General features: G+C 41.0%; 1 protein-coding gene across 1 annotated transcript in view; it reads right to left on the reverse strand.

Annotated features, from left to right (window-relative positions):
- Positions 1–1,141: 1,141 nt before the first annotated feature.
- The window catches only part of Adamts20 (ADAM metallopeptidase with thrombospondin type 1 motif 20), a 102,053-nt gene continuing 84,731 nt past the window's right edge, over positions 1,142–18,463 (reverse strand). The window contains exons 31-38 of the mRNA XM_090353165.1: positions 17,599–17,799; positions 13,324–13,453; positions 12,506–12,600; positions 12,329–12,420; positions 11,460–11,593; positions 8,396–8,487; positions 4,117–4,221; positions 1,142–1,260 (exon numbers count right to left, since the gene is read on the reverse strand). Of these exons, the coding sequence (XP_090209291.1) occupies positions 1,171–1,260; positions 4,117–4,221; positions 8,396–8,487; positions 11,460–11,593; positions 12,329–12,420; positions 12,506–12,600; positions 13,324–13,453; positions 17,599–17,799 (939 nt within the window). The 3' untranslated portion in view covers positions 1,142–1,170. The remainder of the gene's footprint in view (positions 1,261–4,116; positions 4,222–8,395; positions 8,488–11,459; positions 11,594–12,328; positions 12,421–12,505; positions 12,601–13,323; positions 13,454–17,598; positions 17,800–18,463) is intronic.

An 18,463-nucleotide genomic window follows, 5' to 3' on the forward strand; every position in this document is an offset into this window, starting at 1 on the left:
TCTGAGAATTTGTCTGTGAATGGTTAGCTTTTATGCTTCATGGATTTTTTTTAGAATTCTCCAATATAACACCTCTAACAAAATTTAATTCTTCATAAATTTTAATTTTTAACAATGTAAATATAATTTTGTGTTTAACCAAAACTTTGGGTCTTCAAATTCTCAAGAACTTCTGCTTTTCAGATTGGTTAAGAAAATACAGTATATAACTTTCAAAAAAATACCCTTGAAAAAGATATATACATCCTGGAGTTTGGAAACATTCTATAAAACATCATATCTCTCTTATAAGTACAATGAAATTAGAGGTAGGTTTTAAAAATCAAACTCTAACATATATCTTCTATTATACCCACAAAGTTGTACTTAAGCATGGATTTTTTAACACAGAATTTTGTACTGCATCTTTAGTTCTGCTTTTACTTACAGCACCATCATCCATAATTAAATAATACAAGATATATAAACAGTGTCAGTAGAAAGACTAGCGGCTGTGTGCTCCACGGATGATTTTATTGACTTCATCGCCACCTGAGATCAGTCCTTGTCATAGATTTGTTTTGTTGTTGCTTTATGTTGGTACTGGGGCTTGAACTCAGGACCTTGCAGCCTTCCCTGGCTTTTTCACTTCAGCTGCCACTTTACCATTGCAGCCACAACTTCACTTCTGGCTTTTGGCTGATTACTTGCAGATGAAAGTCTCAGACTCTTGGCCAGGCTGGCTTAGAACCATGATCCTCGGAGCTCAGCTTCCTGACTGGTTTACAGGCATCAGCAATTGTCCTAATTTTCACTTCCTCCATTTTAGCGAGTGGGATAAACATCTCCCTGGGCAGAGTGACATTGAGTTGGAGCTGTACTCACAAGTGTGCTAGACAATATACTGCAGCCAGGCCCACCATGGTCTGGGCAGAATACATTCAAACAGAGCTGCTATTTCCTGTCATAAATCATATCCTCGCCTGACAACTCTGGTGAGCACTTAATACTTGTTAAGTTTACTTTAAAAAAAAAAACTTAGAAAAAAAAACAATATGTGATTTGAATCCCTGATGAGCACCCTGAAAAAAATTTAAAAAAGAAAAATAAAATGATGCAGAGATTCCCTGCACCTGAATGAGCGAGCACCCGTTCTCAGCAGGTTCCAGTGTCTTTCCCACCCTGGACAGCTTATAGCACTTGAATGGGAAGGCCTGTGGCTGAGTGTGGACTGCACTTCCCGCAGAAACCTCCACATCGCCCATATACCTTGGCTCCGTCCTGAAAATAAATCGAGAAAGAGATACACAAGCTGAGAGGGTGAGCAACTTCACCATGTATTATTACACCTGAATGAAGACAGACGAATGCGTTTAAACAATGGGGCTGGGCTCGGTGGCTCACACCTGTAATCCTAGCTACTCAGGAGGTTGAGATCTGAGGATCAAGGTTCAGAGCCAGCCCAGGAAGACTTATCTACATTTAACCACCAGAAAACTGGAAGTGGCACTGTGGCTCAGAGTGGTAGAGGGCTAGGCTTCAGTGAAAGAGCTCAAGAACAGCACCAGGTCCTGAGTTCAAGTCCCAGGACCAACATGAAAATAAAAACTAATACTAGTGGGTGGGTTGATATGGAAAAAAATGAGCATAAACAAGGGGCATCTGTATGATTGAAGTACTGTACATGCATTTGTGAAATAAATCTTGAAACACCTTTTGACAACGAACACACCTAAAACAATGAATAGCAAGAATCTAAACCAGGTTATCCCTAAAGTGTGGGAAAGAGCATAAATATGGGTGAAAAGAGGTGAATGTGGTCAAAATAGTTTATATTCACTTGTACAAATGCAAGCCAGGTGCTGGTGGCTCACACCTATAATCCTAGTTACTCAGGAAGCTGAGATCTGAGGATCATGGTTCAAAGCCAGCCAGCCTAGGCAGAAAAGTCCCCAGGAGACTTTTATTTCCAATAACCTACTCAGGAAAGACAGAAGTGGTGTTGTGGCTCAAATGCCAGAGCACTAGCCTTGAGCACAAAGAGGCTGAGGGACAGCACCCAGGCCCTGAGTTCAAAGCTCAGGACTGCTCCCCCCCCCCCAAAAAAAGTGTACAAATGCAACCATGAAATTTGCTAAGGTTGGCTTGGGAAGGAAGGAACCTGATCAAGGAAAGTTGCACGCATGCATATATATACATGTCAATATGGAAACTTCTAGTAGAACCATTGATGCTAATAAAAATGATAAAAATGAGAATATACAAGCTGGTAGCTGTGTGCCCAAAGCAGAAACAAAATCAACTAATTTTGAATCATGTGGCTGAAATCACTAACCAAGTTTTTCTATAACAATTGTGTATATATACATATATATGGAATACAGATATAGCTATTCACTAGAGTTTGAACTCAGAGCCTGGTTTTCTTTGCTTAAGCCACAGCTCCACTTCTAGTTATTATTTGGTGTTGTTGATGTTGTTTGCTTGGTTTGGGTTTTTTTCTGCTTAACTGGAGATTAAAGTCTCATGGACTTTCCTTCTTGGGCTGGCTTTGAACCATGATCCTTAGATCTTAGCCTCCTGAGTAGCTAGGATTACAGACATGTATTACCAGCTCTGGTAACTATTACATATGAAGTAAAAGACCATGTATTTTCAGTATTAGTTCCAACTGGCAGTAACAGAAAAGTTAAAAGGAAATTAGACAGCCTAAGATTTCTTTTAGCCACTTGATAATATTAGCCACTTGACTCATACTGTACTCCACTCTCCCCCAGACTCTCATGGAAGCATAGCAGAAAGTATAGAGCAAGGAGAGAGTAATGTAAGAATATTCATTTAGCAGAACAATTTGCTAAAAAGCAGAAGAGCAGGGATGGGGTAGTAGACAGAAATGCTTTAGGCTTCCTTCCATTTTGGGGGTTCACAACTCAAAAGACTAGAAATTTTGATCGAATGAAATAAAAATAGATTAAACTCCTAACATATTTTGGAGAAGGTAGTTTGTTTTGTTTTTGTTTGTTTGTTTGGTTGGTTATTTGGTTGTTTGGTTGGTTGGTTTTGTGGGGCTTGAATTCAGGACCTGGCCACTGACCCTTAGCTTTTGAGCGCAAGGCCAGTGTTCTACCATCTTGAGTGACACTTTAGTTTCTGACTTCTCAGGACTTCATGAACTTTCCTGCCCCAGCTAGCTTCAAACTATGATCCTCACGACTCAGACACCTGAGTCGTGAGGATGATAGGTATGAGCCACCGGCTCGAAGTCTGTTACTTTCAAATCTAGGAAGAAAGGGAACAATAAAGAGGGGCTTTTGAGATTAAAGAATGCTTTGAAACCAGAAGTTCTGAGACTGCCTTTCCTCTCAAAATCTCTCTCAACTCCAGAGAATCTGACCAAACTCAGAAGGACTGATGAATAAAAATGCAATTTTGCCCCTTTCCCAATTCTGGCATATCTTGTGAAGGTAAACAATTCATCTTGACTCAACCCAGTAGCAAATGGAAATATGTTTCCACTTCCAAAAGTATATTTGGATTTCACAAGTTATATGCCAGTTCCTCTATTTAGACAATGCGGTCATCTGCAACACTTTGATGTAAGGTAGAGTTTCGTCATGAATTAAATAAAGAATTTAGTGGAACGGAATTGAGGAAGGGTGAGTGAATAGAGTCCTGATATTACACGTGAAAACAGAAGCAGGTCACTTCAGAGCTGGGTTGGGGTTAGGACAGCTGGGAAAGAACTGTGCTCATATTGACATGTTGAACTGCATAGCTAATTAAAGAGAATAAAAATAAATAAAAGTAAACAGCATCTTCAGAAGTAGCAACTTGTCAAATCGTTAGTCCAAAATTAGAGACAGACAAAAAAAAAATCTAAATCCTTCCCTTTGGTATTTTGTGTTCAAGCATCTGTAGTCCATATAGGATTCATATGATATAAGCTATATATATTTATATTTGTATATTTATTATATTTATATAATAAAATGGTTGCATGACCCCATGTCATGAATAGTTATGCCACATTTTATGTGACATAAGCAATGTGTAATAGCTCTAGCCATTTGTTCTATGTCATCTTATGTCTTAGGTGGGGGGGGGACCACTGGAACACACTGGTCTGGGCACACTTACTTGGGATCTGTGGATGACGACAGAGGCGTACCGCCCCTGAGCGAGCCATTTGGCTGTGCTGGAAATCTTCACCCCAGTTCCCATCAAGTTAATACTGAACTGCCCCTGGATTGTAAACCAAACAAGATGCAATCACCTACTGCTTCCGGCAAATGATGTGTAACTTTCCAAGTCCCTTCCTTAAAAAGGAATGAATACTGCTATAACTTTACTGCAAAGACATGGAACCAGTGAACTAGCTTAATCTTAGCGACTCAGGACTTGAGCTGCTCTCATAGCATGTTCTACTCAAAGGCTGGTTCTCTGCTGCTTGAGCCATACTTTCAGCTTTTTGCTCATTCATTGGATAAAAGAGTCTCATGGACTTTCCTGCCCAAGCTGGCTTTAAACTGTGATCCTCAGATCTCAGCCTCCTGATTAGCTAGGATGACAGGCGTGAGCCACCAGCGAGTGCCCAGCTCCCAGCAAGAACTTTCAGGAAGCAAAACTGCAGTAGAGATGCATGGAGACAGAGGCAGATCTACCCTTACAAGAGGAAAATTAGATATGCCACTTTCAGTACCGAGAAAAGCAAGTGGCAACTAAACGTCCTAAATAACACAATCAAAAAGTAGGTGTTGTATGGGGCCGGGAATTTGGCCTAATGTTAGAGTGCTTGCCTAGCATGCACCAAGACTCAGGTTCGATTCCTCGGTACCACATGCATAGAAAAAAAAAAGCTGGAAGTGGTGCTGAGGCTCAAGTGGTAGAGCTCTAGCCTTGAGAAAGTCCAAGGACAGGGCTCAGGCCCTGAGCTCAAGCCCAGGACTGGCAAAAAAAAATTAAAGTAGGTGTTGTAGACTCATGTCACATTCTCCACCTTGATGAGAACACACACATACACATTCTGTATGTGTAAGAACCAGCAAAACCCCAAACCCCAGCCAGGATCTATGGGCATTCACTAAATGTGCTTATTTCTCTCACTCATAGGATATGAGCCAATATGAATTATGATGTAAGCAAAATGCACATCTGTTGAGATGGACATTAAGGCTGTGTTTGGGTTTGCGAAACCTTGGGAGCATTTAGAAACATTTCTTTTCCTTTGATGTCGATCTTTTCCAGTTATATCTCACTCCCTCAATACCAGGCCTTTCAATGTGGTGACATTTATTTTCCCTAAAAAAACAAAAAAAACAAAAAAAAAAACACATCATCTGTGTCCTTTTTTTTCATAGAACTCCTGTCCTGGGTATGAGATGTCCCGGTGTGACATTGCACATCGGGAGGGCATTGATGCCAAGGCTGTGACACTTAGCACGGAATTTGATTGGTATGTTTGACTCTAGAATCACTTCGCAGTTTGTATTTAGAAAACAAGAGCCTCAGGCAGGCAGGTGAAAACAGGGTATAGAAGAAAGAGCTACTTTTGAAAACATGGACTTAGATCCAAGACCATCCTTGAGCTTTTTCTAAAGTGAAAGGACAGCACCAAAGAAATTCAAGCCTCAGTACACACACACACACACACACACACACACACACACCCTTACAATGAGAATGTGCCACTCTCACCAGTTCAGCAATGCACGAGAGGAAGTTGCCAGAAAAAAAAGAAGAAATAAAAGCCACCCCAATTGAAAATAAAAATGGGCGTATTTTGTCCATCAATGACATCATCATGCATTTATTAAATCATCAGAAATCTACTAGAAAAACTATTACCACTGATAAATTCAACAAGATTTCAGGATTCAAGAGGTTTCTATTAAAGGAAAGGCAAGAAAGATATTGTCCAAAAAGAAAACTGTTCTCATTACTTGACTTATAAAATGGTAACCCCTCTGAACAACACTTTAATCATAACACTTTAATTTAAAATGTTGACTATTTGTGCCTCTGATTTGAAGTTTACTTAACTAGACAATTCTCCCTGATTTATTTATTTTTTTTTTGCCGGTCCTGGGCTTGAGTTCAGGGCATGAGCCCTGTCCTTGAACTTTCTCAAGGCTAGAGCTCTCTACCTCTTGAGCCTCAGCACCACTTCTGGCTTTTTTCTATGTATGTGGTACCGAGGAATCGAACCCGTGTCTTTGTGCATGCTAGGCAAGCACTCTACCACTAGGCCAAACTCCCGGGCCCTCTCCCTGATTTATATATACACATATATGTGTTATATATATATTATATGTGCATATATGTTTGGTATATATGTGATATGTGTGTATACATACACACACACACACACACACACACACACACACACACACACCCCTTGGTTGTTGTTGTTGTTGTTTAATTCCCAGTACTGATGCTTAAACTCAAGGCCTAGGTGCTGTCCCTGAACTTTTCACTAAAGGCTAGTGCTCTACCACTTGAGCCATAGCTCCACTTTTGGCTTTTTGCTGGTTCATTGGAGACAAGAGCGTCATGGGCCTTCCTGTCGAGGCTGGCTTTGAATCATTATCCTCACATCTCAGCCTCCTGAGTAGCTGGGATATAGACATGAGGTGTTGGTATCTACCTTTGCCTTGATTTTTCCTAGAATAGCACAGATGGCTCACTTTTCTACAGTAGCTCTTTAAATATTTAAATTCCGAAATATGTATCACCTCCAGCTCTTTTACTAAGTTCTTTACTCTTCTTACATGATGTAATTTAAAATTGTTTTTCTTAGCAATCTCTTCCTATTCCCTGGTAGATTAAAAATTATCCTTTACTGACAGAAACTTAAAAATATGAAATATCAGTATCAATTGCAGTATGCCTTGCAGGCTCAGTAGTGTGTTTTAATATTTTCATATTATAGTAGAGATTGTTAATAAATCGCTTTGTCCTTTGAGTCACACTGAATTTGTGGTGTTTGAGTGAAATAGGGCTCTCGTAGCATTTCCAGATACTTCAGGAGTTACTGGACTTAAGACTTGTTTGTTTCTTCTTTCTTTCTTTTTGCCAGTCCTGGGGCTTGAACTCAAGGCCTGGACACTTGTCCCTGAGCTTCTTTATTTTTTATTCTTCAAGGCTAGTGCCCTGTCACTTGAACTACAGCCTCACTTTTGACTTTTTCTGTGGTGCTGAGGAATCGAACCCAGAGATTCATGCATGCTAGGCAAGCACTCTACCACTAAGTCACATTCCCAGCCCAGTTTTTTCTTATTTATCTTAGACTTTAGTTTTGATATCTTCCGATCTCTCTTTAGTCTTCTCTAATATAGACAATATTCCTCTAATCCTTGTATAAGCATATTTCATGTGTCATATGAAAATTGTTAATAAAAAATTCCAAGAAGGATGGGCTGTAGCAAAACACTAAGAACATCTCTTCAAAATGATAGCAGTATTTTAATTGCTATCTCCTGGGTAGTAGATTTGATTCATGAATTCAATTATCTGTGACTCTATCCAACAATGCTATAGTCACCTAGTTTAAAATTCCCTGCCTTATCATAAAAATATTATTTGTATGAACTATACCAAATCCCTTGTTAAACATGAGATCCCAGCTATGCACTGCTAATCCTAGCAAGTCAGGAGACTGAGATCTAATGACTTCAGTTCGAAGCCAGCCAGGGCAGGAAAGCCTGTGAGACTCTTATGTTCAATTAATCACCAAAATACCAGATATGGAGGTGTGACTCAAGTGGGCAAATGGTAACCAGGAGCATCAAGGCTTAGGAATAGCACCCAGGAATGACATAAAAAAAAAAAAACGGGGCAGAAGGAGAGAGGGATTGGGGTTCACAACGTTTTCCCTAGGAAATACACTCTGGAAATTATACAAACACATAAAAGGATGTGTGACAAATAGTCTAGAAGGAAGACATTAAAAAGAATAAATTAAATCATGGAAACATATTCTCTGTCCATGTCAGAGGTAATAGAATAAATTGTTTTGCATATTTTTAGTCAGTTTCACATTCCTACAATGAAGTATCCAAGGCTATAAACTTTCTACAAAGTAAAAGATTATTTTGGCTCTGGGTTTGGATGTTTAAGTTCAACGCTGGTGGCCCCATGCAGCTGAGTTTCTGGTGATGACAACACATGTGGCAGAAGTACCAGCACTTATATTTCGTATTTTATATTTACATTTTTATGTATTTTATCTACTCGATCATTGAGATACACATTGCACACATATGTCTAAATGATTCAAAATTCATCATTAGTTCATTTAAAAAAAAACCTTAAAAATTCCTACAGCAATTTTTGCCTTCATTTTCTTGTAACATTTTTAAGACAATGAAGATAAACATTTGTCAAGAGGAGAGGAAAAATGATCCTAAATATACAATACCTGTGGGCACCTAGCAGCGCTGTAGCAGTCTCCAGCTGTGGCATAGGGGACTGTTTTGCCAAATATTGTCTGGGAATAAAGAAGGTCCATCGCTAGAAAATAATAAATGAGACGTCTTAGCATGGAGAGCACAACACAGCCATGGAGATGTGGCTCAAATGGTAGAGCACAAGCCTGGAGTGAAAATGACAAGCCAGAGCACTACTACTCACACAAGGAAAACCAAAAAGAGAATAATGTAATCTGTATGCAAAACACCATTTGTATACATTTGTCTTAAATGTATTCACATAACGTGTAAGCAGAAATGTCACAATGAAAGTACATAACACAAAACAATTCCTCAATGAACGAATTTTCTTTAATACAAAAATGTTCACTCTAAGCACCAGTATTTTAACTTTTTTTTTTACTGAAGGATGGCATTCTATCACCTCATATCTATCACAGAAATGAAGCCAAAACCTTCATTTCTGGCCTTTTGCTGCTTAATTAGGAGGGGGGAAAGCATCTCACAGATTTCTCTGCCTGAGCTGGTTTTAAACTGCTGTCCTCAGATCTCTGTCTCTTAATAGGAGAATCGAGGCTTACAAAGCCATAGTCAACCGATCTGCTCTCAGGGAATTTAGATCTAATTTACAAAAACATATGTAAACAAATACAGGGTCATACACATATACACACAAACATAATGACGAAAGTGTGATCTATGCAGTGGAATGCTGTCATTCCTTTGAGCAACTGACTTATGAGTCTAACGAGATAAATATCAGGAGCTAGATAAAGTGTTCAAGTGTCGAGTGAATGGAGAAAAGAAGGGTGGGAAAATGCATTAATAATATTCCATATACCATTTGACTTATGTAGCAGTAACCCCTCTGAAAATTTACTAACAACCCTGAATGGCATTCACAAAGCTCAGTGGCTGCACTCAAGTCCTGAATTCAAGTCCTGAGATGCTTACATTCAATTAACTGGAAGAAAGTTGAAAGTGGAGGTGTTGCTGAAGTAGTAGAGTGCCAGCCTTGAACAGCTAAAGTTAAGCAGGAAAGCATGACCCTGAGTTCAAGCCTAGTACTGGCATAAATAAATAATCATGAAACAATTGTAACTTAGGCATTATGTATTCAAATACATAGTATAATGTGCAAATCCAGTATGTAAATGTCATCTCAAAATATATGTGCTAGGCATTAGTGATTTCATAAGGGTTGAGTGAGGGCTCTGCCTCTTAATTACAGATGCATGACTTTCAGTAGGTCAGGCTGTATAATTCATTTTATTTATTGATTGACTAAATAGTAAATTATTTCCTAGAAAGTTTGCATGAGGCCCAAACGCTTATTCTCTTTTAATGCCAGTTACTGTGAATTAGAGCAAGTTATTTAATGTGCCTATGTAACTCTTAATGCCATTATTTGCAATCCTGGTGATGTTACATCTGTGTTAACTAATACACAAAAACAGTTAGATGGATAAGGTGTGGGAAAACACATAATCAGTTACAACTTGTCTAGACTCTGTCTACCACTTGAGTCACAGCTCCATCTCCATCTTTTTTAGTAGTTTATTGGAAATAAGAGTCTCACAGACTTGGGCTGGGAGTTTGGCCTAGTGGTAGAGTGCTTGCCTAGCATGCACAGTGACTGGGTTTGATTCCTCAGTACCACATTTATAGAAAAAGCCAGAAGGGGTGCTGTAGCTGAAGTGGTAGAGCCTTGAGAAAACCCAAAGACAGTGCTCATACCCTGAGCCCAAGCCCAGGACTGGCCAAAAAAATTTTTTTAAAAAACAGTCCCACAGACTTTCCTGCCTGAGTTGTGTCTTTGAATGGTGATACACAGATATCAGCCTCTTGAGTAGCTATGATTACAGGTGTGAGCTACCAATGCCTGGCTGTTAGCTAGTACTTCAAAGCCTACAGAAAGCTCATATGAATAAATACACTAAAGATAATTTCCTTGTTCTCAGTGTCACTGGGAATTTGAAGGTAGAGACTTTTACCTTGGAAGGGAGGTATCTTACATCGCTGTAGTTCAAATTTTAGTACAGTAGCTTAGGGGCTCCATGTTGCATATCACTGCTAAGAAAGTGTCTAGCAATATTTAAAAATTGAAGTCAGGGGCTGGGAGTTTGGCCTAGTGGTAGAGTGCTTGACTAGCATGCACAAAGACCTGGGTTCAATTCCTCGGTACCACATACATAGGAAAAGCTGGAAGTAGTGCTGTGGCTCAAGTGGTAAAGCTCTAGCCTTGAGAAAAGCCCAAGGACAGTTCTCAGGCCCTTAGTTCAAGCCTCACAACTAGCCAGAAAAAAACTGAAGTCAGAGGTACACTTGTGGCTCAAATGGTAGAGCACCAGCCTTGAATGAAAAAGCCAAGCAAGAGCAGTACTGAGTTCAACACGAAATAAATACAAATAAGGCAAAAAAAATGGAAACAAAAATGTAATTGTTGGCTTTTGTCAAGTCTTTTCCATAACCTGATGTCAGAGACACACATCAACATATGGTTAGACTCTTCACTAGCAAATACTATCCCTTTTGTTTGGAAAACAGAGAATGAGTACGCGTGTGTGGTGAGTGTGTGTGTGTGTGTGTGTGTGTGTGTGTGTATACATGTGCATGTGAGCTTGCATGCATGCCAATCCTGAAGCTTGAATTCAGGAAGTAGGTGCTGTCTCTGAATTACTTTTTTCAAGGATATTGCTCTACCACCTGAGCCACAGTTCCACTTTCTGGTGCTTAACTGGAGATGAGCCTCATGGGGACATTTTTGACCAGGCTGGCTTTGAATCGTGATCTCAACCTCCTGAGTAGCTAAGATTACAGATATAAGTCACCTGTGCTCAGCTTTTTTCCTTCTCTCTCTTTCTCTCTTTCTTTCTTTCTTTCTTTCTTTCTTTCTTTCTTTCTTTCTTTCTTTCTTTCTTTCTTATTCTTTTTTCTTTTTGGTAGCTAATTGGAGATAAGAGTCTCACAGACTTTCTTCCCCAGACTGGCTTCAAACCAAAATCCTCAGATCTCAGCTTCCTGCATAGCTAGGGTGTGAACTTGAGTACTTACTTTTAATTTGCATAGAAGTGAGATCAATTCTTATTTTTCGAAAAACAGTGTATCCAGCAGCTAAGTAGTCATTTTTACATTTACAGTCTTGCCTCCTGCTCCCATTAAAAGGACATTCATGTTGATTTTCTAGTCTGGAACAACATGGGAAATATTTTCAATATTAGACACATCATTAGGTCTAACACTGATAAATGGTAAGTTGACAAAGTAGGAAAGAAAGGACTTGCTCCTATTGAAAATCATAGTGTTAATATGTTAAATGAACAAGAAGAAAAATCATTTTTAATGAGAAAATGCAAGGACACTGTGTAGAAAAGTAATTCAGGGGCTGGGAGTGTGGCCTAGTAATAGAGTACTTGCCTGGTATGTGCAAAACCCTGGTTCAATTCCTGGGTACCATATACACAGAAAAAGCTAGAAGTAGTATTGTGGCTCAAGTGGTAGAATACTAGCTTTGAGAAATCTCAAGGACAGTGCTTAGGAGCTGAGTTCAAGCCCCAGGACTGGCAACAAAAGAAAGAAATAAAGAAATAAATGAATAGAAGGAGGGAGGGAGGGAGGGAGGGAGGGAGGGAGGGAGGGAGAGAGGAAGGAAGGAAGGAAAGTAATTCAGATAAAATTCTCTTAGTCTTGGTTACTAGAATTAATGTAATATCTTGGAAAATGCAAGAAGACCCTCTCAACAATCTTACTCATATAATCATCCGTGATTACATGTGAGTGTTCAAGTCTTTATAAGGAGCTGGCAAAGACAAAAGATGGCTTAAGCCTTACTATGTCCTCTTCTTCCCAAATAGCTATGTAAGATAGTCTGGAATGTCTCAGGACCATTGTAATTCACACAGGAGACAAAATAGTGCCAATACCTTAGGCCATATACTTCTGAAAAATTGTCTTCGCTTTTAACCAGCGGTAAATACTCCTGGGGTTTCTCTGTGTTCATACCTGAACAGTGGACCTAAAGGAAAATAGAAACATTTAGAACACGGCTTCTGAAGACAACAGCCAGTGTTCAAATCAACCAGGAATTATTTTCTTCATACCTTTATTATTCTTCCCTTTACATTCAGATAATAGTCACCATCCTCAGTAGTGTTGTTTGTAATTTGAATTTCTTTGCAGGTAGTTAATGCTTTGCCTTCAAAGACAAATTAACAGAACACATCACTACAGGAAACCAATTGCAAACAGCATGTACTTGATCGAAGGAATTCTGTGGAGTGTGCATATTTATTTATTTTCACATTGGCTTTTTTTTCTGTGCCATTACCAGGGCTTGAACTCAGGGCCTTGTACACTCATTTGTTTTTTTTTTCTACTCGAGGCTGGTGCTCTACCACATAAGCCATACCTCCACTTCTGGCTTTCTGCTGGTTACATGAAGATGGGCCCTCTGGGCTTTTCTGCCTAGGCTGGATTTGAACCTCAATTTTCAAATCTCAGCCTCCTAAATAGCTAGGGTTGCAGGCACTCAACAATGTCTCTACTACTTTTTGAAATGATGTAATTTGAACTCAAGGCCTGGGTGCTTGCTAAGTAAGTGCTCTTCCAACTTAAGCAACTCTGCCAGCCCTTATTGTGATGGCTATTTTTCAGACAGGATCTCTCTCTATGTCCTGGACCTCAATCCTCCTATTTGTCCTTCTCCCACCCAATTTGGATCTCAGTGTGTGCTAACCTGTTCAACTGTAGTTGAAACATTTTACCCAGGCTGCCCTCAAACCTCCATCCTCTAAATCTTTACCTCCCAAGTTGCTAGGATTACAAGCTTGGTCCACTCTGCCTAGCTCCTTTCACATTTTAACTAGAAGCTTCTTAAGGGCCCCTTAGATCTCAGGAGACCTTGAACTCAATTACTTACAGTCATGAGCATAGCATTTCTTTTGAGCATCTGGTTTTAAATGCTTCAGGCATAAGTCAGTGGGCCAACCATTTTCAAGCTGACATTCTACTCTCCTTTCCATTACACCAGTCCCACATGGCATCGAACACTGTGAGGACAGGAAAAATTCTTTTTCATTTATTTTGTGCAGCCATATTAGCAGTGACCTGAACATACTTAATATTAAAGACAGCGCTTAAACTTATTGAGAGTTCTTATTTTCCCCCCTCATTATGGCCTGAGGATAAGCATGTAAAGAAATATTTAGCTGCACTTAGCATTTACCCAATCGGCCAGAAACAAGGTCATACTAAATCCACTAGCACAATGATATTCATTGCTGCACTATTTACCATAGCAAAGATATGGAACCAACCCAGATGCCCCTCAGTTGATGGGTGGATCAACAAGATGTGGTACTTATACACAATGGAATTTTATACTACTGTTAGAAAGAACATCGCCCCATTTGTAAGGGAAAATATGTATGAAAATTTGTATGAAAAAATATTTAGTTGTTTTCCATCAATGAATTTGAGAGTATGGCATTCTTACTCATGTGTTCCGTTTATTTATATCTTTTTAGGGGGTGGTACTGAGGTCTGAACTCAGGTTCTTTCACTTGTGCTATGGTTTGAACTGTGGCATCCGACCTTTTGGCTCTCGCTGTATTTGAGATGGGGCTCTCATCTTTGTTCCAGGCTGGCCAAGATTGTGAACCCCATATTTATGTTTCCTGCTTTACCTGAGATGACACCAGACTCTTCCTGTTGTGATGGGATCTGTGAACTCCTCCCACCCTCACCTCGGACTAGCCTGGACCACAGTCCTTCGGATCTCAACATCCAAGCAGCTAGGTGCATGACAGGTACATGGCACTGACACCCAGCCTGTTTATTCACTGAGAAGGAAATAAATCACTAATGAGTATTTTTTAAACATAGACTCAGCAGCGGAAGGAAGATGGCGCCGAGACAATAGGGACGCTGCCTAGCTCTCTCTCACAAAAAGAGAGAACCAGGGAGTCCCACGAGCCAACTACCTAAAGAAATCCACAAGAACAAACTCAAAAAGCAACGGAGAAGAACTCAAACCGGAAAAGAAATCCAGATAAAGCTCACATACAACTTTCCCAAAGAATTCGGAATGTGAGGACCCCTCCCCCACCTCTCGCCGCAGGATCCAAGCCGCGAAAGCCGCAGAAAGCTGCGAAAAGCGGCAGCTGGCGCCGGACCAAGCCGCGAAAAGCGGCGGCAGTGGAGGGCGCCAGGCTGGGAGCCCAACTGCTGCAGAAACCAGCACAGAACCGGGTCAGCGAACGGCGGAAGCAGCGGAACACAGACACGGAACCAGAACAGCAAGCAGCGGAACCCAGACGCAGAACACAGGCGGCGGAGACCCGAGGGGAGTGAAAGACTCCCCACCACCGTGGAGCACCCGCAGACGGACGCAGAGGCGTGAGTAATACAGCGCGTCCCCAAACACATCGGGAAAGCGGAGCGGGTGCCAAGCAATAGAACTTAACTCAGACCCCAACACCCCGCCCGAGAAAGACTGGCGGGAGCAGGGGGGCAAGGAATTTAGAATCCTGTCTCTCCCCTCAAAAGCCCCCTCCCTCAGGCCATTGACTGGAGATTGACAGGCGGGCTACCTAAGACCCAGCACCCCACCAAGGGAGGCGGGGCTGTCCCAACTCCCACCCGCCCAAAGCCCTCTGACTGGAGACTGACAAGCGGGTGGACCCTAAGACTCAGGACCCCACCAGGGGAGGCGGAGCTGTCCCAGCTCCCACCCGCCCACCAGGCTCCTCACCCAGGCCACTGGATCTGGAGAGTGGAGGGCACTGGGACCCTCCTTACAACAGCGGGTAGGGGGTGTGGGAAAATAGGAGCCAGCATCTGCCCCCCCTCAATTCTTGAGCGGGGCATCCTCCAGCTGGGAATCCTGAGCAAAACAGCACCAAGGGGCCCCCCACAGTCACAGACTCTGACAAAGCAGTGGAAACACAGCAGGGATCTGAAGGGCCGACCAGCAGCCAAGCTCCCCTCCTGAGAATCAAAAAGGCGCGGCTCCGCCCTTGGAGCCCACGTCCCCAGCTGGGCCCCGCCCCTGGGAACAGAGGGGTCTCCTGCTGGTCCTGCTGAGAGCCCCTGAAACTCTCAATCCCCAGACCCTTGGCTTGGGGCCGCCCCTGGAAGCAGCGCAGGAAAACGTCTGCCAACCGCGCTCAGACGGAAGCTCGCAGATCCATCCCATGGTCCACTGTGAGGCCACTGGTTGGGCTAAGAGCTAGTCGTGCAGCAACACATAAGTTTTATTCTAATACTTTCCAAACTTTGTATTCAAATACGCTACCTACTTACCCCCTGGCCTCTCTCATTCTATTTTTCTATATCTGGACCTCTGTTCGTCTTTCAACCCTTATACTGCATGGATCTACACTTGATGGCTGTTGAGCAATACTGTATATCTAGGTGTTTAATTATTCTCTAGGCTCAGAGGGACTTAAAGACAATAGATATTGGATTGAGAGGTTTATTGCTTTGGGTATAAATCACTTATCAGTGGATGTATTAGACTGGTCGGTAATTGCACAAAAAGAAAGAGTGATAACACCAGTCAAAACTTGTGAACATCTAGTGTCTGCCAGCTACAGAGGTCTAGGTTGGTTATATCTGAAAAACTATAATCGTGTTTAGTATTAATCTTGCTCCCATTTTCAAATGGGCAGAACAAGAAACTCAAGAAAAATGTCAAATCAAGAAACAACATCCCCCACCCCCCTCACCCAATGTAAACAGCCAATGGAACAGTCACTGGCAAAACTAGAGGAGAGTCTTCCAAGTGCTGTACAAATGCAATTGATAAACAACATTAATGAAAAATGTGAAAATATAAAGAAAGAGATAAGGGAGGAAGCCATAGCTGAACAAGAGGAAACCATAAACCAGGTGATAAGTGAAAAAGAAGAAGCCATAAAGGAGGCCATAATAAAGGTTTTTCAAAGAAAGATGGATGAATTCATAGAATCCACAAATAAAAAGGTGACCGAACTCCAGCAAATGTTCAAAGAAAATAAAGCTACTGAGCTAACCACTCAAATAGAAATCAAGGAGCTAAAGAAATCCATACATGATCTAAAAGAAGAGATGCAAGGCATCAAAAATGAGCAATTAGAAGCAAGGGAGATGAAAAATAAAGTAGATAGCTTTGATAGCAGGTTAGACAATGCAGAGGAGAGAATTTCTGGGGCTGAAGATAATTTAGTTATTATAGAGAAAGAACAGAAAATGAGTCAATCCAAATCTAGGAAAAATGAGAGAGCGCTTCAGGAGGTCCAAGATACAATTAGGAAGCCTAATTTAAGGCTAATTGGTATTGAGGAGGGCGTGGAGAAAGAGGTCAATGGTATTGGAAATATACTTCAGGGAATCATCTCAGAGAATTTCCCAAATATCCAGAAGGGCAGGCCCATCCAGATACAAGAAGCTTTTAGAACCCCAAACAGACCTGACCAGAAAAGAACATCCCACCGCCACATCGTAATCCGAACTGGATCAATAGAAACCAAAAAAAGGATCCTCAAGGCAGCCAGGGAAAAGGGATCAGTAACCTATAAAGGAAAACCAATCAGAATAACCCCAGATTTCTCAGCAGAGACCATGCAAGCAAGAAGTGACTGGAAGCATATATGTCATGCCCTTAAGTCAAATAACTACCAACCAAGAATACTGTACCCAGCTAAGCTCTCATTCATAACTGAGGGAACAATAAAAACATTCCATTCCAGGGAAAAGCTGCAACAATATGTTGCAACAAAACCACCACTACAGAGAATTCTCAAAGATGTTCTATACATAGAAAACCAAAATAAGTGCAATATAGGGAAATAAATGGCACCTAAACAGCATACCATCTAAGGACCACAAGAACTGTCAAGACACAGGCCCTAATAAAAGCTTTTAAAAATGGTAGGAACTAATAAATATCTCTCAATCCAAACATAGACTCAAAGTGCGAACAGCAGCTATCAGGCAGGGCTCCCTAAGGAATAGAGATAAATCATTGTTCTAGTCTCTCTTACTAAGTCACATTTGGCAATTATAAAAGAAAAAATACATATATAAATGACCAATGTATTGTTTTTTTAGACAAGTATGAGACAGCTTTGTGGGTCTTAATAGGTGTACAGATTTTCAGCATTTCACCCCAACAACATCTTAGGCAAAAGACTTTATAGTTTTATACACTGACCTGGCTCCATTTTCCAGTTTTCCAAGTGGCCACACGCAAACAACTTCTTGTATCACATTTGTGAAGCTGAGGGGAAGGTGGTACTGGGCATTCTTGGTACTGAACAGGCCAAAGCTGATGAGACTTATGCTTCTTTGTAGACTGGATCCCAACACAGTATGTAATCCTTTGTGGATAGCTAAGCCCACAGTTTCCTGTGCACTGATAAATACACAATTACGAGGTGATGAAGATGCTCTGGTACTCAGCAAGTCCCTCTAAACAGACTAGAAACAGCTTTACCCACAGAACAATAGGTAGAATGTCCAAAATAGACTTGCCACCACAGAGGGAGATTATTTGTCAGAGATTAGGCAATGGATTGGCTTTACCCAAAATCACAGGAAATGGAACCGCAGCTCATGGAGTAAACTGCTAGCCTTGAGCAAAAGAAGCTCAAGGACAATGCCCAGACCCTTGACAATGCCAGGAGACAATGCCAAAGCCCCAGGTCTGGCGGGGAGGGGCAGGTGAATGTTCTAATATTCATTGTATACATATGAAAATAGAAGTGGGACAATGAGGGGCGGGATGAGGTTGGAAGAAATGGAGAAGGATGGAAAGGCAACATTATTCGAGATATATTATACACATAAACTTACCCATGGAATTAAAACTCCTTTGCATCGCTACTTAAAGATAATAAAAATAAATAAATATAAAAATTTAAAAACTCAGGGCCCCACTTGGTAAGGAGGTACTTTTAGCATGTGAACCCCATGTGTCACTTTTTGTGTTGGATATTATAAATATTATTATTTTTTATTATAAACCAGCCTGGACTATAATCCTCCTATTTGTGCTTTTCGTTATCACTATGGTGCCA

This window comes from Megascapheus bottae, chromosome 2, assembly GCF_031878675.1.
Source record: "Megascapheus bottae isolate mThoBot1 chromosome 2, mThoBot2.hap1, whole genome shotgun sequence".
Taxonomy (NCBI): domain Eukaryota; kingdom Metazoa; phylum Chordata; class Mammalia; order Rodentia; family Geomyidae; genus Megascapheus; species Megascapheus bottae.